Below are 24,380 nucleotides of genomic sequence, written 5' to 3' on the forward strand. Positions count from 1 at the left end.
ACAAGCCCAGCTGCCTGGGAGAAGCAGAGAAGCCAGAAATCTGTTCATTATGTTCAAGGGTTCCAGCTTTTATGAGGGGTCATTCATGCTAGAGTGGATTTTGGTGATATAGCATCTCTGTGTCAATTCTGATCTTAGACAAAACTCCTCACTCCTCACCTATATTTCTAGAAATAATCCCAATAAAACTATAAGTTCACCAAGTTGGAGTTTGATGATATCTGTACTTTGGTCTGTCATTCCCTCCCTATCTTAGGTGAGTACATGTGTGTCTTGAATCTCCCCAGAAAAGTCTGTCACACAACAACCATACATAGTTTAATAGTATAAAGTTATCTGTTTTTCTGATTTTTTTTGTAGAAAAGTAGGTTTCTGCATGAAGAACTTAATTGAATACAACCCAATAGAGAAACCTCACAATCACAGTCCTGAGACCCTGCCTTCCTTATGCATATGGTTTGAACATTCATGTGTTTGACACACTGTGCTGTTCTTGAGAATACAAGAATAAGTTACACATAGGACTTTTCTGTTAGTTTATTGGAAACAAAATGGACTGCAAAGCAAAAGAGCTAAATGAAGTAGGACAAGAACCACTGAGAAAAGTATTTTCCTGAATGAGATATGCTTGTATTTATCTAATAATAAAAATACAGACTCTAGACAGGCATAGTCATTGCCTGATATGGTGACCCACACCTTTAATCCAAGCACTGGAGAGGCAGAGGCAGACAGACCTCTGTGAGTTTGAGGCCAGCCTGGTCTACATAGTGAGAGCTAGGACAGCCAGAGCTACACAGTAAGATCCTGTCTCAAAAAAAACAAAAACAAAAACAAAAACAAAAACAAAAACAAAAACCAAGCAACAGCAGCAACAGCAACAACAGCAAAAACAAACATAACAAGCACAGTCTCTATAAAAGGTAAACTTAAAATTTTTTATTACACCTAACTATTTATTTGTGTGTATGTGTACCACCATAGGACAATTTGTGGGATTTTTCTCCATCTGCCATGTGGGTCCAGGTTGAACTCAAATCATCAGGCTTAGTCTATATGTCAATAAAGTAAGAAGATAGAATTGACTGAAGACATGCTTTGACCTCTTATTTCGTCCTTTTTAGGACTCATCAGTACAGTATAGCATATAACCAAAAAATTAAATTATTTTGTCCTTAAAACTCAACTGTGTGTAAATGATTGCAAAATTAGGCAGCTAATGCTTTTTAAAATGTCCAGTAATTAACTGTCTTATTCTTCATTAGCTTCATTTCAAACTAGGATAGTTTTAAGTGAAGCTAATAAAGAATAAAGTTCAAATGACATACTCATGCACGAAAGTCTCAAAAAAAGTTGAATTAAGAAAGTAAAATGGCCTTTGCTTGGATCACGCTCTTAGTCCACTGTAATTAAAATAGGAGTGCTGAGGAGTAACATGTAAAAACATTTTGACAATGTTCACAATGTGTTAATCACAGAGTATACAGTATTGGTTTCAATACTGGCTAGATATCACTTTGTGTTGGTTATTGAACTTTGCAAAAGAATATCAACCATGCGTACAGAAATACTTAGAGTCCACAGATCAACTATCACTTTTCTTGTGATTACTGAATCATTTCCATGGGTTTAGTCACCTTGAATTTTAAGGTCCCCTGCATTCAAAGCAAGGACCAAAGAAACAAATTTCATATCTGGTCATACAAGTGGAGCTAACTAATACAGATATGACTATAATTTAGGTTCTTGCTCAAACACTGATTTAGTTTAGAATCGTCCATGCTTTCCCAAGAACCCTCATGTATAATCCTCTAAGTGAGTTTTCATCTTTGCTGTCAACACACATTATCATTGGATTTTGATGATGATTTTAGCAGATCAGGAGTGGAGTAGCAACTGTAGATAACAGGTCACACATCTGTTTCTCAGGCATGCTTTGGCACATTCCCTACCCTGCATTTAAAAACCACTGGCCCTTGTAAAGGATAGCTGAGGCTTGCTACAAATCCACTTCCTGTATGTGTAGCCTCTGCCGCTGCTGATCCCATTGTCACTCAGGTAGACACATTCTCCTTCTCCGCGGATAGGAACCCTAAAACAACAAACAAACAAAATTCAGCACAGGCTCATACTGACTCAGTCCAGCAGTGTAATCTTGCCCATCTCCATTGCTTATTTGTAATAAGAATCAAAGAAAGGCAGAGTCCATGAGGAATCACCTGTACTTGTTAGACCTAGCATCCTTTACGTGCTTGGGGTTCAGTTTGAGCACCACATCTTTGTCATTCCTCCATATTGACCTTATAAAGTATGTAAAAGGCATTGGACTGGTGCTTGATGTTATGTTCAAATGAACTTCTGCCATGGGTGGCCTCACAAGGGTGAATTTTTCAATTCTGTCTTCAAGTATTTTTGCACATGTATGAAAGTGGGAAAAATCCAATTCTTAGTAAATTTCTGAATGGTATTTAATGATGGACATGACTGGCTCTGTGTTTTACTGTTCCAGTGAAATGGTTCCATTCAAAATGGCTAGCTATGCTCACATCCAGGAGCTGTCTGGGGTGCTTTTTGATGATGAGACTTGAGAGGAGGTTCCCAGTGTGTTTGGAGTCTCTGCTTCTGTGACAGGTGCAGCTGTGCAAACAGCTGTCTGACAAGTTTTACCCCAGCTGTTCTGCAGTGGCTTCTTGGGGTTTCAGAGCCCTCACTGCCCATCCTAGATTCTGTCTACATCTCACAAGGGTGTCTGTCATCAATGAAAAGATTTCAATTAGTGATGAGCAGACAACATCTACCCCAGATGCCATTATCATGTTAAAGATCTTGAGTGAAATCACACTAAGTGAATGCTTTGAAAATAATGGTCAATAAATGGAAACACACAGAAGAATTTAAATTGGCAGGGATGTGGGATTTCCTGGGGATTATCTATTACATATAAGCACATGGCCTACCTCTGAGGCACACCTCCAACTTAAGGTTTATTTTTCTACCTTTGTGGCACAGTTGGCTTCACATGACTCAGTCTTTCTTCTCTTATAGTCATAACTCACATAAACACAATACATGAATGCAGTAGAGGAAAAGTGGTTTACAAACATACAAGTTGTTATATTCAGTGTTGTTTGTCCACCTCCAAGAGTGCTCTGGTGACTCTCTGTACAGGTCTATCCAGTGGTCAGAATCCCCCTTGTGTCTCTTCAGGAAATTCTGTCATAAAACACAGAAAGCAAAGACATGTGTCTCTCAGCTTCAGATGACCTTTGAGTCTCTGCCTTACAGCCTTCTTTATGGACAGCAGCAGATGTAACAGAGGGTTATTGACTTTGAGCCATAAGTGCCCTCAGTTCTCAGTGGATGTAATTTATGTCCATAATCAAGTACACTGATGACTCCCCATCTGATTGTGGCTGGGAAAGTCCCTTGCTAAGCCTGTTCTTGCAGCTCTTAACAGTTGTCACCTTCAGTGTGCAACACCTGCCACCATGGATGAAGACTTACATGACCATCAGGTATCTCAGTAGACTGCATGCCTGACGTTACATATTGACTGTGAACACTGCATGAACCATGTCTCTGGAATGTCTCAGGGTTCCAGTCAGAAGCAATAACATCAGCAGACGGCACACACTGTTGCCATGTCCCCAGTGCCTAGGGTAGGATCCTGCCTTGTGTTTCAGCCTTAAGCTCCCCATTTCAAGGAATTGCACACTCAGTGTAACAAACAACAAACCAATTCCTGAGCCTTTCTTACCAGCTCCTCCAGGCTGTCAAATCGAGCTAGATGGGCCTCTTGTGCCATGCAGGAGGTCTGGCTAAATGTCCAGCTTCTCAAGTCTTCAGAAAAATAAAAACATTTACTTCCAAATCCAACCCAGTCTCTTGGGCAGGTGGTATGGCAAGGCCCACAGGTCTTATTGACTGGTCTCTCTGAAATGCAGACAGTGCCATGAAACATAATAAAGAAGCAATTCCCTTTGGCTCTACCCAAATCCCAGTGAGGTGTGTTCTTGGACTGTACTTGCGTAAGTGATCATTAGCAGACCCCTCCTAGTATGAGGATCACCAATCCAGAGCCTTCCGGTGGGACTATGAGGAACAGCTTTCTTTTTCCTTCTTTGTATTATATGTTTTGAGACGGAACCCTGCCTGGCCTGGATCTCATGTGGCCTGCACTTATCCAGAGCTTGTAGTAATCTTCCTGGCTGTGTCTCCTGAGTGTAAGGACTAAAGATACCATACCCTGTGAGGAAATCATTTCTAGGCCATCAGCCCCTTAGGACTGTTCCTGATTCCTGGAATTCTATAGCTTCCTTTCCTATAGTCCTCCTTCATATCCAGCTTTTCTCTTGACAAAAGAAAGAAAACTCCTTACTTGCCTGGATTTTACTATAGAGAAATGTCAGTTTGCAAAACATGATATGGTCAAAATAGATCTTGTATACCAAAACTTAGGCCAAGACCTTCTTATAATTCTACCACAACCATTAAGCTTATATATAAACATATGCTGGCTCTTGTTAGAGCCAGTCAGGATGCTGTTATGAAGAAACATGACAACAGATGTTAGAACCATATGCAGAAATAAGGAAATTTATTTCCTGCTGGTGGGAGTACAAATTGATACAGCCAATGTGCAAGTTCCTCAAAGAAATTAAAAATAGACCTGCTGTGTGACTTAGCTATGCCACTCCTCGATATATATGAAGAGAACACATCCTACCATGGAGAGTTTTGCACATCCATTTTATTGCTGCCCTATTTACAATAGAAGGAAATGGACCTAGCCTGGATGCCCATCTACTGAAGAATTCATAATAATATGGAACACAACAAAATTGAATAATATTTCAGCCGTAAAGAAAAATGAAATTTTTGTAGGAAAGTGGGTGGACTGGAAAAGTATGATATTAAGTGAGGCCACCCAAATTTAGAAGGAAAGAGACCCATGTACTCTGTCACATTCAGTCCCAGCCTGTGATGTACAGTATAAACAGATTTGAGTGTGAGCATGGTGTAAGACTTTAGAAAGGAGAACAAGGTAGAGTGATGTAAGGTGATGAGGAAGGACAGGATGCAGCAAAGGGCACATAAGTTGTGAAAAAGGGTTACAAAGAGAATTGTTTTTCTAGATTAAACTCTGCCACAGTTCATTTAACTGACATATAAAGTCTAAAACCACAACTGAATCTCCACAGCTTCTGAGTGGCTAGCCTAACTGTATGGCAGTTAGGTGAGATACCTGAGTGTGCGACTCGGCAAGTGTTGGATTGGCTGTGTTAATGGAGCTGTGTGATGTATTCATCTGAGTCTATTATAATTAGGTGATTATGTATGTATGTATACACACACATTCATATATATGTGTGTGTGTGTGTGTGTGTGTGTGGTGTGTGTGTATGTGTGTGTGTGTGTGTGTGTGTGTGTGTGTGTGAAGCTCTTAATGTCACAAGGTTTCAGAGGACAGTTTAGAAGAATAATAGACATCTTATAACTTTACCTATTTTTTACTTTAACAGGTAAGAATGAACACACTGCTCTTTCAAAGGTCTAGTGAGTTCCAGGAAACATATGACTTGATAAGAAATATTAAATATCAGAAATGACTCCCCCCATTAGCGAAGGTTTTTTTTTTTTTTTTTGTAGCTGTTCTAAGTTCCCATACCCAATACCACGACACTTCAGTGAAAAGGACAAATGCAACAGGCAGTGAGAGTCACTTCTTCTACCTGACTCTTTTCAGAGCTATGTAATAGTTTAGCTTACACTGACTAAGACTTGTTGGCAAATGTTTGTCCTGTTTAGATGTGTGTATTATTCATTGATGTGGTTAAAGTGATTTTATAGAACAATATCATGAAATATTTCTCCAGCTATGGCAGCAAAGCTGTTCTAGTTTTTATCACATTATGCAGAACAATCTACAGCTAAAAGCTTAGGAATCACATATTTCTGGAACTTTCTGTTTAATATTTTCAGACCATGGTTGTAGACATTAACTGAAACCATAAGTCATGTGGAGGGTGAGGTTACTGTACTGTTCCTAACCATATTCTCACTTCTCTTTAGCTACAGCAGCATCCTTGTGAGTCTGTTCCAGTTTTCCTCTCCTTGCTCTCTGCCTTGAATAGATCCCCCAGGTGGACATGTGTCTAAACCTTTGGAAATATTGGATATTTACACTATGACTCATAACAGTAGAAAAATTACAGTTATGAAGGAGCAATGAAAATAATTTTATGATTGCAAGTTATTACAACATGAGGAAATGTATTAAAGGTTCACAGCACTAGGAAGTGGTTAAAAACCACTGCTCTAGACGTTACTAGCTGTTATCTTCCCAGGGAAGCCTGGCTTCCCGTGCACACCACAGCCTGTGCTGTTCCTTCACTGCATCTTCCTGCTAGACCCCAAATTCCCAGAGAACAGGAATTTCCAGTGAGTTTTCTCTCCAGCCCTCCCCACAGTGCCTGGCTCACAGTGGTCAGTAAGTTTAAGTGACAACGTGGATGTGGACAGAACGCTGCAGAACCTGGAGATGAGTCACTCACCTGACAAAGCAACGGACAGTGCAATTACAGCTGCAGCGAGGACGGCGATCACTGCATAACAGCAGTAGAGCTTAGCAGGGGACTCGGGGGAGACGATCCTGAGACATTGTACTTGGAGCTTTTTACCTGAAAACATAAGTATGAGAGTATCAATCTCAAGAACCTTTTAGGGAAAAAGATAAATCTACCTCAGAATCATCTGTAGGTTTGGCTTGTACTTCCTTGTTGCAAATGCCCTCCATGGAAGGTCTTGGTTCATAAATGATATCCTTGGCTTACAGAAGACTGGAGGAAAGGGAAAAATAATTTTTCCTATGGAGTCTTCCAGTTAATAAACTAAGAACCAACGAAGGATCAAGAAACTGAAAGAGTGAAAGTCAAGTTGAAAAAAAATCATAAACAACACAAACTACCCATAGGTTTAGTTCCATAAGAATAGACCTGGGTAGGACTTATTGGACCATAATAATAAGAAAAAAAGAAACAAAATCAATGTGCCAGGTATGGTGGCACAGGACTGTGATTCTAACACATGAGAGGGTGAGGCATGAGAGTCAGGAGTTCAAGGACTGTTTTTACTAAATAGTGAGTTTAAGGCTAAGAGGGGCTACATTTGACTCTATTCTACCTACCTATCTGTCTTCCTATCATCTATCTATCTATCTATCTATCTATCTATCTATCTATCTATCTATCTATCTATCAATCATCTTTTATCATTTGTTTTTCTAATCATAATGAACTAACCAAATGAAATTCTGTGCATTAACAGAATAAGAAAATAATAAGGAGCATTTCAGAAAAATCAGCAAGGCATGTGCACAGAGTCAATGTAGATCCTCAGTAAGAACTCTCAGTGTATTAGGAATTGAAAAAACTTTCTCAACCTGACAAGATGTACTTATGATAAAGTAAAACAAAATTATAACTACAGCCAGCATGAAAATTATATATGTATACACAATTATATATATATATATATATATATATATATATATATATATATATATATATATATATATATATTTTTTCCAAAAACAACCAGAAGAGATGTAACTAGTAATAGACTTTAAAAGACGGGAAGTGATCTCTTCTGGTGATGTTATTTGTAAATGAAATGGCAGATATTTTTCATGTAAAGTGTTTATATCTAAATTTACATCTGTGTTGCTCCAAATACATCTAATATGAGCCTGAATCTGATTCTAAGTGTATTGAGAGCCATTATATGGCAAAGGAGTAGCACAGACCCATTTGTAATTAGAATGGCATGCCACATCTAACCTTGATGTTTTCTATCTGGGTTCCAATATGGAGTAATGCCTCTTCCAAAACATAACTCTATCTACTAATCCTTTATCTATATATTCCTGAGTAAACAAGGCCAAAGACACATTTTTTTGGAAAGAGAATTTACATGATATGCAGTATGTACTTGTTGAACTAATGCAGTAGTAGAGGCTACCACAGAACCTACAAGAGATATTAAAGCAGTAATGCCAAGAATTAGAACAGCAATAAAACATTTAGATTGTGAAAGAGCAGAAGATAATTGATCCAAAGCACACATTACGGGATCAGTATGCCACAGCTGAGTAAGAGTCAGTAAAAACATTAGGAGGAAGTAAAACATTAGGAGGCCGATGAACGACAGCAAAAGAAACCAGGCCCCAAGAACTATTAGTACAATTAGTAATAACACAATTCCTACAAGTCATATTAAAGAAGGAAGACTGAGTAGTAACTGAAGAATCACCCTAATGTCCTTCAGCTAATATAGCAAAGGGAGCAACAACACACGCTTCAAGACCCGAGATAACTGGGGCTGCCTGGAGGGGCCTAGTAAAAAATAATTTTTTTAAAATTAGTAGCAGCAAATAACTTATTAAGATGTTTTTGTCGCATATACTTATGAAATGATGTAGTAGCAAAAATAGGGATAATCCATCCTCCTGTAGAACAATTATGTATATGGTGAAGTGCATCTGAACCATATTTGGACCAAGTAGAATGCTGTCTATTAATATTTAAATAAAATTTATAACTATAATCAGGACTTGAAACAGACCAATCCATTATAAAATCACTAAGGTCATGAAGTAAATAAGTAACTCTGTTTGTAGGAAATATGCAAGACAACCAAGAAGGAAAACTATTTTCAGGAATTGACACAAAGCTGTTGAATTCACTTTGGTGAATCTCCAATACAGTTACTACTGTGGGGATCCAGCTACATGGTATTCTTGAAAAGCAAGTGTGTAAGAGCAGAAAAATCAAGGATGACATAGTCTGGGTACAGAGGAAAGGAGTGTCTCCAGAAGGGCACCAGGTACTTGGGTGGGGTCTGGGTCCATAGACTGATTGTGATGGAGACTTCATGATTATATATGCTTTTAAAATTATTGGAAATAAACAGCAAATGAATAAATTTTAATGAATGTAAATTACATTTTTAAAATCTCCAGCTGGCTGGGCAGTGGTTGCACATGCCTTTAATACTAGTACTTGGGAGTCAGAGGCAGGAGGATCTCTGTGAGTTCAAGGCCAGCCTGGTCTACAACAAGAGTTCCAGGACATCCAGGGCTACACAGAGAAACCCTGTCTCTGGAAAAAAAAATCAACGCCCCCCAATAAAAACCCACACTCCAACTGACTTTAACCACCATATTTTGTTCATTTTTAGAAAATTCCAAGATATCAGGGAGTCTCAGTTTACACTAAGGAAAAGGCTGAGAGAGGACTGGATGCTTAAGCTGAGGAGGACAGGAGACAGAAAGGGGCCAAACAGATTTAGAAGCAGAGGTCCCAATGGTGAACCATTCCAATTCTCCTTGAAACAGGATTCTTTCCAGTCCAGAGTTCAAGAAGTGACTGAATTCGTTTCTTTTCTCCTATGTGAGCTCCCTGCCTTTGTGCTGTGCTTGAAGATGTAACTGACATTAAATATGTCTGCTAAATAGCTTAAATGGTTCCTTAGATTCTCATAGCAGAAATACGTTGTATCAATTCCTCAGGTTTATCCCATAACTTAAATTATTTGGGGGTCTTTTGAGCAGGGAGTGTTAAAGTAGTGTTTGAGGCCATTGAAGATACCAATGTTTGGTTGAGTCCTATTTCATTTTGTCAAAAAGAATGGAATCTGTTGTCCTGGGTAGACATGACATACCATTGTGTCCTATCATAAGAATTAGTCATGCTGGGCCTGTCACTCACCTGGCGAAGAGACCACCCCTCAGGAAGGCTGATCCACCCAAAGCCATGCTAAAGAGGTGGCAGGAGGAAGTATTTTACTGAGATAATGTGCTTTTGCTTCCCTGAAACTCCACTCTGGTCACACGTGGAGCTGCAGTCAAGCAGTCTGTGAAGCTTGCTTGCTTTTCTGAGTTCTAAATCAGAAGATCTTAGCTTCTCCATGTCCTGATTCTCTATCTCTTTAGGATGCTGGCCAAAGTCAGACTCCTTCACTCTTTCTCTGAACCTACCTGCCTCTCCCGTGGAGCTGCTTGCTAAATGTGGGGTTCCCCAAAGTTTCTGGGACAGCATATACAATGTCCTTTGGAGTTTGGCTCCATAGAAACTTCTCAACTCTCTTTCTTTCCAGTTGTACATTAAACAAAGATGTCCTTTGAATTCATTGCATCAAGATTTCTACAATGACTTTCTTTTTCAATAATGTAATATCCAACTTTGCTTTTAAATAGTCCCCCAAAACCTACTTGGGTGTTTTGCTTCTGAAAGTTATTTATTTACTTATACATGTGACTTTTATTGTTTGCTTTCCTTACTTGTTTTTCTTTTTTGAAATTAATCCCTAAATGTTCATTATAGAAAATATTGCACATATCCAAACAACAACAACAACAACAACAACAAAAAATCCCAAACAGTGTGATAAATTCTCTGCCTGGGCTAACGTGTCTCACAGAAATATGGGGTGTGTATGTGCTTCTGTGTGGAGAATGAAAACGGTTTCAGTTACGGGACTATTTGACCTATCTGAAAAACATCTACATTCTTCATGACCTTGATATTTTTTTGTAATTATGAACAATTTTCCAGGAAGCCCATATTCTTTCACTAAAACAAACAAGCAAGCAAACAAAAATTAAAGTAAAGAAAGAAGAAAAAAGTAATAAAATAAAATAATGAAATAGACAGTTTCCAAATACAGAAGATAATTTAATAAAAACCCTGCAAGATTATTCATTTCCATAATTTTCCACAAACTGGAAATGCCAGAGGATTTGCTGGAGTGGGGGCTTAGACGCCCATTACACCCCCCCCCCTACCTTTCCTTTGAACCACTGTGGATCTGCAAACTACAGGCCCCAGTCCCACAGGGAAGGTCCTTAGCTGTGCACATTGAAAGATGTGCTGTTAGAGTTTCCTTCACTCTGGGACATAAGAAGCATGTTTTACAGCAACCTCTTGTACTTCACCAGAGTGCAAATCACCAGATAGAGAGTGGGCTAGCAAGCTACTCACGTGTGCGCCCACGTACACACACACAACAAAAGAATCAAACAAAACCTAAAAAATATGCTTTAGGCTCATGAAATGGATTAATTATTCAATTCTCTTGCCCAGAAATACTTGAGTGTTTTATACTTTGCCAGAGTAACTAACATAACAGAAGCCTCCAAGTACCTCCACTTCTACTGAGACCCACCATGACAGGCTAACAAGAAAAAGGTTCAGCTCCTCTGTGAGATCCTCGTGAAGCTCCTCTCTGCCCTTTTAGTTTGATTCATATTGCATCAAATACATACCCGTTTCTTCCTCCTGAAAGAGGTCTGTGGCAATGGACACTGTCTCTGGCATGCATGTGGAATCCTTTGTATCCGCTGCCCCAGGCATCTCTGAGCTGAGTCTCATCTACAGGAAGACTAAAATTGAAACTAGAGAGGAAGAATTACGGTTTTCAGTCTTGGGCAGTTCCAAACAAGTCTGTTGGTAACTCCACCCTGTTCATCAGGTGGCTTGTTAAGTTTCACCTCTCTAGCAGAATACTGGCTCACACCACACAATGAGACAAGGAATGAAGTGTACTGTAAACAAAATAATCAGAACAGCAAAATGTATCATTCAATAAGGCATGGTGCTTTTAGTTTTAGGAAGTGTTTGTTTATTTATTTGTGTTGGAAACAGGCTCTCACTGTGTAGCTGTGGCAGGTCTCAGACTCACTAGATAAGTGAATCTCAGAAGGATACAGCATGCATGTCACAGTGTAACAGAGCATAATAAAGAAATATGAGGAGACCGTCTGTGGGGGGGGCTAGTCATCCTTCTCTGCCTCTAGTCCTTGGGGACTGCAGATCCTCATGGGACTCATTCTTTCTTTCTCAAAAAACAAAACAGAGGAGGAAGATGATGGAGGACTCCTCATCCCATGGAACAGATTAAAAAGGAGGACTTGCCCAGGCACTGGGACCTCGGTTGGCTTGTTTGTGGGCAGTGCAGCTACAGACATGCTAGAACAAGGAACTGACAGGCTGACTCTGGGCCAGGATCTGTCCATGTACCCTGTACTCTGAAGGGGACCCAGAGAGGTGTATGTACCACTCCCAAATAATGCATTATCAGGCATTTCTCCTGGCCTAGCCTGTATCTGATTCTGTAAAACTTCACCCACCAGCCCAGCCAGCCTGCTGCCAGAATATAACCCAACAGAGACTCTCCAAGATATCAGCCAAGTTAGGGTCATCAGACTCCACTGACCAAATGGATGGCACAGCAAGGTATGGTGATGTTTCAGTGAATGTGGACAGGGTCTCCAGGCAACGAACCCTGTGAGGGGAGTTACAGTCCATGAGCTGCTCTTGCCCTACCTCATTTCTAATAACTATGCCAATACCCTAAGAAGTTAAGGGAAATAGACATAGAGCCAAGAGATGAGCAGTACCAATTATTAAGAGTAAGTTTCCAGGTTATGTTGACTATAGGACAAAGGTAAAATCCTGGTATGCCCCCCAGAGGGGTTAGAACAGTAGGAAACACCAGCTTTGGCTGGTGAGTTGATCATGAGAATCCAGACACTACCAGATGTAAACATTAATCCCAAGAGACAAAACTGTCTCTCAGCCTGTGTGACACTGTAGCTGAATGTACTGCCTACTGCGCATGCTGTTCTACCTGTGGGTGTGTCTAGTTAGAAAAGTTCCTGTAGTTTGTCAAACTCTTACGCTTCTGATGATAGAGATATAGTTCAAAAGGGTAACAGCTATCCATGGGGCGGGGGGAGCAGAAGGGGAAGAGACAGAGGACAAGCTGGTAATAATTATAACCAGTTTTAGAAACTTAAATTTAAAAAATGGGTTGTTAAACAGTTCATACGAACCATTGAAACTGTATAAATAAAGATGGATCAAACTATTCAGGGCCGCTTGCTTGAATGAAAACTGGCAGTCACAGTCTCTTCTTGATGCTGATTCCACACCTCCATGCCAGGTCCCTGAACCCTCCTGGAGCAAGGTCCCCAGCACTAGTGGTTGGGGTGAAATATAGACTTGAGCACTTTAAGCTGTTGTCTCAGCCTCGGCCTGGGCCTGGCTGCCACCATCCTTGCCCCTGTGGCTGCGGCTGCTTCACCACCAACCCCACTTAGCTTTCATGGTGTCAGCTTGAAGCATTGAAGATTTGATAAATCTTGACTGACTTCAGGGTAAAACTGAGGTCAACCTGACCCTCAGCAACATACAGTACTTAAAATGAACTTTTGCTAAACTGTGCTCTGTTTCTGTAACTACAAGGAGTTTTGCTCCCAGATCAAACAGAGAAACTGTGGTAATACAACTGTGCCCTATTCTTATTCAAAGTTAATATTCTGACTTGCTTGCCAACAGCCTCCTCAGGTGCTCCCCAAAAGCACCGAATTTGCTGTTTTTTGCCTTTATAAACCCCCGTTGCTCACTTAGCCTAGGCCCACTGAGAAAAGAAGCTGTTATAATCAAGGTTGAGAGCAGCAGTCTATGGATAAAACACAGATATTTAGAAAGTAGTCTGACAGCATGACTATTTACCAGAACAACGATAGTGGGTTCCTCCTTAGGGTCCGTAACCTCCATAGTCGTGGGTTAAAACCTATTTATAACACCAGGCATGAATTCTCTTGCGTGGAGTAGGAGGACTCAAATTCAATTGGAAACTAGTTGTTCACACCCATAACATTCATACCAGTATTGTACCAGTGATCATCTTGTGGGGTTGACTGGTGTTTTAGGGCAAAACCATTTTTGGCTTCTCCTTCAGCAATATGCACAGTGCCTTCCAGCATTATGAAAGCTTACCAGCAGCTTGGAGATTTCCTGGTCAATTCAAGACTATTTTACTTTTATTTTATTTTATTTTATTTTATTTTATTTTATTTTATTTTGGTTTTTCGAGACAGGGTTTCTCTGTGTAACTTTGGACCTTTCCTGGATCTCACTCTGCAGACCAGGCTGGCCTTGAACTCACAGAGATCCACCTGTTTCTGCCTCCCAAGTGCTGGGATTAAAGGCGTGCGCCACCACCGCCCAGCTTCAAGACCATTTTTTTTTTTAATGTCCTGAAACCATGTGTTATTTTCAGAAATAGAGTCCTGCCTTATAGTAATGGTGAACAACCAATCAAGAACAACGGCAATAGCCTGTGTTTGGGGACCTCTGGGTTTTCCATACAAGTATCTTATAGGATATCCCATATCTGGACCTGAGATATTGGTTTAATAACCCATGTCTTCTGGGAGCAGCATTGCCACCCATGCAGGATTCCTCAGTTCAAATTATTTTAAAAGAAACATCAGTTTTAAATTAGCTTGTGAGTTACTGAGTTTCCATAAGGCTTTCTCATGCATCCTCAGTTTTGGTTAACCCATTCTCTATGTCTTCTCTCTCCTAACGTCCCATCCCCATCATTGCTTGAAACTAACATTTTTTTTAGTTCAATTATTTTATTTTTCATTACAGAATTTCTATTTGGTTCCATATATAGTTTCTACATCTTCATTGGTATAATTTATCCATTCATTGCTCTTCTACAGTTGTTTTTCTGTGGTGTCCATGAACATCTTTATGACAAGTTTTAAACATTCTTTGTCCAGGAACTGGAGAGATGGCTCAGCGTGTCAATCACCTGCTGTGTAAGCAGTAAGATCAGACTTCAGATCCTCAGTGCCATTGTAAGTGCCTGAGGAATGGTAGCCCATCTACAACCCTAGAGCGTGGGAGGTAGAGACATGGGACCACTGGAACAAGCTGGATAACCAGACTAATGGAATCAGTGAGCTCTGGGTTCTCAAGAGACCCTGCCTCAGTCAATAAAGTAGATCATGATCAAAGAGAACACTTGATATCAAAATCTTGCCTCCACATTCACACATATACCATATACATATCCAAAAAAGAAATTAAATTATGTCCCAAGCAGCTGATAAATCTGTGATGCTTTAGTTTAAGAAGTATTCCTTTCCTTTCTTTGGTGTACAATCTTTTGCTGTTTCTTTGTGTCAGCATAAATTGATCTTTTTCTGTGAATTGGGCATCTGAAAAACCAGTCACCTCTCTTAGGCTTGCATGGGCTCTTCATCTGAAAAAAACTTTCATCAGATTGACCTTATTGTGTTTTTCAAACCTATTTTTCTCTTTCTCTCTCTTTCTTTTTCTGTACTGTCTGTCTGTGAACTGTGTCTCAAACATGCTGCTTTACTCTATTACCTGTGGGCTCCAAACTGGGGAAATGCCCTTTGGCAATCCAAATACGGCAAGACAGAAATAGTTCTCAGGTATCCCCAAGCAAACAAACCAGAAAATCTCATTCCTGCCCATTGTTTCATTTCTTTGAAAAGAAGGAGCCTCTCTGTGGTGACCCTGACCAGCAGGTCATTCTTCAGTGACAGGTCCTGAGAAGGAAGGTCCAGGGGATCAGAGATAAAGAAAACAGAACAAGTGAGCTTGGGAGGTCTTGCAGAAGCTGTGTCTTACACCAAGTGAGCTTATTAAGAAATACAGCATCTCATACACTGTTGCCAGGGAGGAAATGGTACAGAGTCAGAAGAAAGCTGTCATGCAATGAGACTAAGTCTGTAGGAAGCTAATCAAACAGAGATGCGCAAAGGGAATGTGGAGACTCTAGAAAGCATGACAGACCAAACACACAGTGGCCTTGGGGATGATTAACTCCAGTCTTGTATGGAGAGAAGCCCCATTTTCAGAAACTGAAACTTAAACTCCTTTGAGGCCTGGACCCAGCTCCAGACTGGCCTTGCCACATTCAACCCTGAGCCAGGACACAGAACTAGGTTCCCTTTTCCTTTCATCAGCTCTGAGAAAGCCTTGGATAGGTCTGGCTCTCAATAGTGTGGGAAGTTTCACCCCAGACCTTCTGCAGGATGAAGCACGAGAGAGCTGCACCAGCTGCCCACCCCCTTCTCTGTAATGTATCTCCTTGGTTTTAAAAAGGGCTGGGGCTGCACCTTCCCAGCCACTCTCCAAACCTCCCACAGGGGTGCTCTCCTCTCTATGGCAGTTCCTAAAGCAGTGCCTCTGTGGAGAAGGAGGGCTTGTAGCTTCCCAGTGAGCATTCTGCTCATGTTGGTCATTCCTTTGAATTTTTAGCCCAGAAGCATATGATTTTTACCCCCAATGACTATTTTCTGGCCCATATTTTTATCTTCTTGCATAAAATTATTTTATTATGACATTCATTTTCAAATTTGAGAGTGCTATTGTTTATATTTTACTCTATTTGTTTTGCATCCCAGCTCCCATTATTAACCTAGAATGGTTTGAGATTAAAATAGGCTTCTAATTAAAAACTTGACTTTATTTCTTCTTGATACACACAGTATTACTTTCTCTACTTCCACACTCTAAAACCCAAGATTACTTAGAATCACTCACCATTTGATTTACTTCTATTAATATCACATTATTTGTATGTAGCATCACATTATCACTCTCACACACTCTCTGTCTATCTCTCTTTCTGATCCATACTCCTGTATATAATAGAATAATATGTACCAATAAGAGAGGATGGGATGATGTCTAACTAGCTAAAATCAGACCAGAGTTTTTATTATTTTCTTGGATTTGGAAAGTTTTTTTTTTTTAAGCACAATGCAAAACTAGAAATCATAAGGAAGTCTATGTATTTAAAATATGAAGGAGTTTAGAAATCTTCCAAGATTTACTTTCTATAGTGAATGTGAGGAGCTATGAGGCATAGAAACCAAGGGAAACCAGATTGTTCACATGCTGAGAGGTGCTGGAGCTGGAAATGAGCACATGAGAATTATCATGCTACTTTCTATATCTTTGTATAACTGGAAAGAATGGAGGTCAAGAGTTTTGTGTGGACCCAAAATCCAAAGGCCAGAGTTTAGTGTTTAAGCCTTCTAATACTATATATCTTTCTTCTCCGTTGTTAATAGGAGAGGCTTCCTGGTATTTTAGATGCGTGAATCCAAGCAAAACGCAATGGTTAAATTCAATGGAAATTTTCTAAATAGTGTAATTTGCATTCAGTAAAATTAATTCATTTGGAATAAATTTTAATGAATTTGAAACATCTAATAATGCATTATTCATCAAGATATATAGGGGCTGGAGAGTTGGCTCAACCATTAAGAACATTTATTGCTCTTGCAGAGGACCTGGTTTGATTCCCAACACCGATATAGTGGCTCATATATCCATTCCTAACTCCAATTCCAGGGATCCAACACATTTTTCAGAACACCCCCCCTCCAACACTAGGCATGCATGTAATACACATATACACATACATACGGACAAAACACTCATACACGTAAAATAAATCTAAAACAATAATTTACAAAGAATATAGACCCCCCCATACCTATTGAGGTTCTTCAGGTGGCAGCCCCTTAGATCTCTTCAGGGTCCAGAAAAGATGCTACAGCAAGTGGGGGAAACCTAAGATATCTGAGGGCAAAAAAATGAGTCAGCTTACATACGTCTGCTCCTTAGCATGTCTCTTTGTTGTTCTGTCCTAATTCTAATTCTTTTACTCTGTCTATAATTTCTTAGCTCTGATTCTGTATTCCTATTCTAATCCTAATTCCTTCTAGCTTCTTCTTCATGTAGCCTAAGTCTTCTTCTCCAGGAGGCTTGAAGCAATAGAAAAATTGCCAGAGTTACCTCTCATTGGTCAAAAGCACATTCCTAGGGCAAGCGATTAAGTGCAGAGCCATTGACCATGACAACACAAGGTTCCAGGTTTCAGGACTAAGACTGTGACCAGACCGGGGTGGGAAGGCACAGTGCCCAGTGACAAACTTTGAGAAGTAGGTCTATTGTTAGCAGACTTGGCAAGTGAAGAATTGGCATGTTTTTCTTAGGGCGCTTTGTGTAGGTAGTGAACTTGGTGAGACACCGGCAACTCTGACGTTGTGCATAACTGCAAAGTTTTAAACATATCATCTATTTACAAAGGCCTTTGGTCTAGTTTGAACCTGTTCTGAGGTAAAAATGAGCTAATTGTGTGCAGTTTGTGTTAGACTGAGGAGAGATTGCTTTTTTCTTCAGTTAGTCTGAGTAAAAGGAACAAAGCAGGCTTTAAGTGTCTACTGTCCATGTGGGACAATAGATCTGGCTATGAAGCATCTCCTAGTATATCTTCTACATATTAAAATTGTACAGCTAATGAAAAGTCATCCCCCTGACTATCCACAGATATATGTGTGCTGGTAAGATTGAGATGCAGTCAAGATATTACATATACACATTTCATGAATATGAATGGTAATGCGGAAATATCACTGTTACTACACAAGTAATTACAGATGGAAACAACAGTATTCAGAGTCAGTGGCCTGCGAGCCTTCTCGAAAGGGTACCCCATCTGAGAATCATTCTTATGGTGGGTTGACATCTGAATTATCAATTGCTATAAGCTGTATTTGCATCCTGGCCCGCAATAGCTTGTGGCTATGTCTTCTGACACCTACCCACTCTGACTTCCTATTCCATGTTACAGACACTCTGTACCTCTATCCCTAGCCCTTACACACTTACTTTTCCAGAATGCCTCAAAATGGATCCCGGAAGCAGAGACTTCACATTTGACTTCTTTCACGTCATCGCAGTATTACATTCTGCATTCAGACAATGCAGTGTCTATCAATAGCATGTCAGACACACTGCTGGCTAGATTCTAAGAGACTGTCCACAGCACCACTGGCACAGGAGCAGTGTTCTCAATTCAGAAGTGTGTAAGTACCACATAATCAAATGTTACACAAAGAAGTTAAGAAAAGCTGGCAGGAAACTTGAGAAGTGAGAGGAGGAAGGAAGTCATGGCATTTGGGGTTTCCTTTCAAATAAGCTGCGAAGAGACAGTTTCCTGTGGCCACTGCTTTTAAGCTTGCTCAAAAATGCTGATAAGTTTAGTCTAGGGACTTTTGAGTCAGAAGCTTTGGGACATTTGGCCTGGTAAAGTGGTATGAGAAATAGGCAAGTGCAGGCTTGTGGTCCAACTTGTTTTTTCTGTTGAGAGATTTGTTTACATTGTCATCAGCTTAGGGACATCTGAATGATTGCAAATGTTGCATTTTTTTTTTTTTTTTTTTACAGTGATCCTCAAAGTGGCTACAAATATACATGTAAAAGTTTCTTTATCAGCCGAGTGGTGGGGCCTGGTCTACAAAGTGAGTTCCAGAAAAGGCGCAAAGCTACACAGAGAAACCCTGTCTTGAAAAACCAAAAAACAAAACAAAACAAAACAAAAGTTTCTTTTTCTTTTTTCTTGAACCTTAAATGCAGGCTTTCCTTTCAGTATGGGGATATGTGGGTAGGATGGGCGCACATCACCATATTGTGCAGTTCCTGTACAAACTGCTTCATAGTGGTTGCACAATTTTGCCTTTCTGAAAGAAAGGCATTAGATTCACATCAACATCTAATTCATCAATCTCCTGTTATATAGACAGTGATTTTTCTCTTGAATCTAAGACGACTTTTGTCCAAGACAAGTTCACAAACATTCCCTACACTTTTTAAGGAATTAAATGAATTTACAATATTAAGCTTTGTGCTTGGGTCTACAGTCTATCTCACGTCTTGTTCTTAGCAGACAGACACCAGGTTGTTTCAGTAGCACATACTGGAGTGAAGCAATCCTTTCCCTGTCTAAAAACCATACATCTCTGTTAAATATCTGTTGACCACACGTGTTTGATTTAACTTCTAGAGTCTTTTTTTTTATTGTTCTAGTGTCTACTCTTTTGCTAGCACCAAGCTGTCTTTATTTCTGTTCCCATAAGTCATAAGATTAGACAGAATGATCTCTGAATTCGACCTTTCTTTTTCAGAATCATTTTTGACTATTCTAGTTTTTTTAATTTTCATATAATTTGATGCTATGATTTCTTTTCTGGAAGGCAATTACCATCCAGGAAGTGAAACTGTTGCAAATATAAACTTGCTCAGGAATTGTTGACACATGGACAATAGTGAGTATTCCCATTATGTGTTTAGAACTGCCTTGATTTCTTTCCTTTTTTATTTTTAAAGTTTTATGTGTATGAGTGTTTTGCCTGCATAAATATCTGTACATTATGTGCATTCCTTGTGTCAACCAAGGTCAGGAAAGGCATCTGTTGTTTTTATCTAAGTTGTTCTATTACTAATAAAGACTCAGGAGTCAGATATTGGGGTGAAAACCTGATAGATCAAAGAGGTGGTGGAGGACCTGAAAAAACTTAAGGCTACATTTGGCACTGATCCCCAGATAAGTTTTTTGGGGTGCACAATATATCACCACATTGTGTAACTTTTGTTATACTTGGATTAATTCCCTTTCAGCCTCAGTTGTTAATTGTCTTGGACTGTTTAAATCTGAGTCACCTTGCAAATTTTTAAACAAATTACTTAATAATTGAGTAGACAATCCAATGGTAAGAAACAACCAATTAATATTACCCAATATTTTTTGAAGATCCTTAAGAGTGTACAACTGATCTTTCCTAATCTATACTTTTTGCAACTGAACTCTCTGTTTATTTAATTTAAATCTTAAATAACTAAGAGAATCTCCTCTTTGTATTTTTTTTCAGAAGAAATCTGTAATCTCCAAAAGGGTAAAAATTTTCTGTATCACATTAAACAATTTTTCTAAGATCTCTGTATCAGAAGCATCCAATAAAATATCATCCATATAATAATAAATAATAGATTGAGGAGATTGTCTATGAACCATTTCTAGTGGTTGATGTATAAAACATTGCCATAAAGTCAGGCTATTTAACATTCCCTGGGGAAGGACATTCTAATGACATTGCCTTATTAGTTGAGCATTATTATAAGTAGGAACTATAAAAGCAAATTTTCTCTACCCTATTCTTGCAATTGAATAGTAAAGAAGCAATCTTGTAAATCAATAACTATAATAGGCCAATCTTTAGATAATAAAGAAAGTAAAGAAATTCCAGGCTGTACAGATCCCATAGGTTGAATTAACTTATTTATCACTCTTAAATCAGTAAACATTTTCCATTTTCCAGATTTCTTGTTTATTACAGACACAGGAGAATTCCAGGGACTGGTAGCTTCCTCTATGTGCTTAGCCTCTACCTGTTTTTTTACTAGCTGTTCAAGTGCCTGCAAATTTTCTTTATTTAAGGGCCACTGCTCCACCCACACAGGCTTCTTAGTCAGCCATTTTAAAGGCAGAGCAGTTGAATTACCAGCAGTGGCCCCTACTTCAAATTTGGATAGCCAGTTCCTGTCCTATTTTGCTTTTGTGCAACCTGCATAACCTTTGACCTTCCCCTATAATTCTTCCTGATGTTCTTTCCAGGAATATATCCCATTTTAAACATCTTTTTATGAGCTGTTTCTAAAATTGCAGGAGTATTAATTCAAGCTCCCCATTGTTGTAACAAATCTCTCCCCCATAAATTCATGGCTATATTAGCAACATAAGTCTTTAACATCCCTATTTGTCTTTCAGGCCCTATACATTTAATCCACTCTACACTCTGTTTTACTCGAGATAAGATTCCAAGGACTACAAATTGAGTGGGGACTTGTTGTAAAGGCCAGGTGGGATCCCATGATTCTTGTGAAATTATAGATACATCAGCACCAGAATGCAATGATCCTTCATTCTCAATCCCATTTAGTTTTACTTTTGGTTTAGGTCTTTTGTCATTGATGACCATTTGCCAAAATACCTTTTTTCCAGTACTTCCAAAGCCTCTTGTTCTACATATAGGAGCTATTTTGCCTTTAAAATATGAGGGTAATAGCAATTGAACAATTCTATCACCAGCTTCTATTTGCATAGTCCTTTTTACATATGCCATAATTTTAATTTCTCCCTGATAATCTTCATCTATAATTTCTGGGTATATGGTAAATCCTTGAGATGCTAAACTTCTACTTCCCCAAATTATTCCTACCGTTTCTTGGAAAAGGGGACCAGACACCCCAGTTACTATCTTATAACAAAGAATTTGTGGAGAAAATGTAATATATTTGCCCACTGCCAATTCTAAAGCAGCACTCCCTGAGGTAGCATGTATTAAATCTCCAATGCTAAGTCTATGTTCCCCTGATAGCTCTGTGGATGAGTTAATCCATTGCTGACAGGAAATTGGTAGCTCATGTTGTTTGTTCCTGGGCCCTGCGCTAAATCCTTCCTCAAGTTTCCAGATGGTAAAAGATTACCATGCATATCTCTTTTTGATCTGTATTTATTAGTCCAATGTTTACCTTTCCCATATCTCCTACAAATTCCTGGGGGTTGAGGCTTTCTATTCTGATCATCCTCCAAAGAGGTATTCTTTTTAGTAACAGAACAATAACAATATTTCCTTATATGTCCCAATTTTCCACAATTAAAGCATCTTGTAATCTGAGATCTAAGACCTTTAGCTAAAGCTTATCCAATTATATTAGCATTGTATTCTGTGGATCCAATATCAGCAGTAGCTTTAATCCATTCCTCTCCCTGAGTATTCAAGGGCCTTATTTTGACCTTCAGTGTTAGCATTCTCAAAGACTCAATTAAAACCTTTTTAACACCAGGATCAGCTACTGCTCTATGCACTGCTGAAATTAATCTTTGCAACACATCAGTGTAGACTTCTTCACTCGGTGTGATTTTTATGAAGGAGATAGATTTTTTTCTGGTTTCCCAACCTTATCACAGGCCCCTAAAGCCATTAAATGACACTGCACTATAGTAGCACCATCAAACTGTACTTGCCTTTGTAAACCAGCATCTAACCCTCTCCTAACATGTGGCCTCTTATTATATTTACTCCTCTAGTCTGATTATGCTGTTCCATGGCTGTTGCTTCCTCTCTCCACCATGTGAGCCATTGTAATTGAGGACTAGCTTCTAGTATAGCTGCGATGAGGTCCTTCCAATCTTGTGGAATAACTCTATTCTGAGTAGCCCGATAATTTAAAACCTGTCTTACATAGGGTGAATGCATCCCATATGCTACTACTGCTTCTTTTAATCTTTTCAGATCTGTCATGTCCATAGATCTCCAGTTAATCTGACTGTAACCTTGAAGATACTGATTATTTACAGAAATTTGCTGCATAGTGACTAGGAACATTTGTGGGAGTGTCCTTATGACCTTAGGCAACCATTCCTCAATTCCATCATAAGGTGGCACTGTAAGTCCATAATTAAGCATTTCCCTTTTTTCTATTGGGAAAATTCCTTTCCCTTTCCTATTTTCTATAGAGAAATTTTTCCTTTTAAGTATTTCTCCTTCTCCTTTTTCTACTAGGAAGATTTCCTCTTTTATTTCCTTTTTCCCTTTTTCTCTGTTAGGAAGTTTCCTTTTCCTTTTTTTTTTTTTATTCTTTGTCTTGGGAGCTCTTATATTTTTAAATGTGTAGTTAACCTTTCAGCCTTTTTTATTTCTAAACCGATTTCATACAAAGAAAGAGGAGCAAAGTCATCTCCAATGTCTTGGCTCTCCTCACTTCCATTTTCCTCCAAAACAGCACTCTTATCTTCCTGCCAAGGAACATTCTCCTCTGCTGACTGACAATTTCTAGCTAGAACATACTTCCTTTTGTTTCCCTGTTCTACATCAGATCCAGCTTTAAATGACTCCTTACTTTGCAATGGATCCAGAACATTTAAAATTAAATTACATAAAGACCAAATTTTTAATGGTATGGGATCTCCCCTCTGATGAGCTCTCCTCAAATCTCTCAACACTTGCTTCCATACCATCAGCTTTAATTGAACATGAGGAGTTGCTTGAAACCAATGACAATGCCATTTAATTAATACCAAAAGCTCTGTAAGCTGTTTTTCCTGCACTTTCACTCCATTTCCTTTTAACAGGCTTTTTTTTTTTTTTTTTTTGAGACAGGGTTTCTCTGTGTAGCTTTGCACATTTTTTGGAACTTGCTTTGTAGACCAGGCTAGCCTTGAACTCACAGAGATCCACCTGCCTCTGCCTTCCGAGTACTGGGATTAAAGGTATACGCCACCACAGCCTGGTTTTAACAGGCATTTTAATAACTGCATATACCATTGCTCCTGAGATGGGAAGTTTCCCATGACCCTGCCAATCCTGTAGTCCTCTTACCTTGAGAGCAACTTCCTCCAGTCTTTAAGATCCAGATCCTCTGTTCTTCTTCAAGTTCCACTTTGGCACATCAATATGTTGTATATCTGGTGTGGGTGTTCATGTAGGTCCATGGAATCAAGAGACAGAAGAACCTCAAGGATGGTTTTAGCCTTTCCCAGCTTTAGGGGGGATCCACCTCTACAAACTGGTCCACTGTATCTTAGCAAATAAGCCTTTTATTTTTCTCCAATTTACACCCTTTGGCAAGTTAATCTTC

General features: G+C 39.2%; 1 protein-coding gene across 3 annotated transcripts in view; it reads right to left on the reverse strand.

The window, feature by feature from the left end:
- Positions 1-919: 919 nt before the first annotated feature.
- The window catches only part of LOC102914220 (C-type lectin domain family 2 member D11-like), a 99,812-nt gene continuing 76,351 nt past the window's right edge, over positions 920-24,380 (reverse strand). The window contains exons 1-7 of one of the 3 annotated variants that reach the window (XM_076566025.1): positions 18,573-18,792; positions 17,395-17,480; positions 11,324-11,452; positions 6,555-6,680; positions 3,758-3,933; positions 3,107-3,213; positions 920-2,092 (exon numbers count right to left, since the gene is read on the reverse strand). In XM_076566025.1, the coding sequence (XP_076422140.1) occupies positions 1,960-2,092; positions 3,107-3,213; positions 3,758-3,933; positions 6,555-6,680; positions 11,324-11,429 (648 nt within the window). In that variant the 5' untranslated portion in view covers positions 11,430-11,452; positions 17,395-17,480; positions 18,573-18,792 and the 3' untranslated portion in view covers positions 920-1,959. Of the gene's footprint in view, positions 2,093-3,106; positions 3,214-3,757; positions 3,934-6,554; positions 6,681-11,323; positions 11,731-17,394; positions 17,481-18,572; positions 18,793-24,380 lie in introns of those variants that run through there. The other 2 variants (XM_006997682.4, XM_076566026.1) reach the window with 2 other exon arrangements.

This window comes from Peromyscus maniculatus, chromosome 3, assembly GCF_049852395.1.
Source record: "Peromyscus maniculatus bairdii isolate BWxNUB_F1_BW_parent chromosome 3, HU_Pman_BW_mat_3.1, whole genome shotgun sequence".
NCBI classification, from domain to species: Eukaryota; Metazoa; Chordata; class Mammalia; order Rodentia; family Cricetidae; genus Peromyscus; species Peromyscus maniculatus.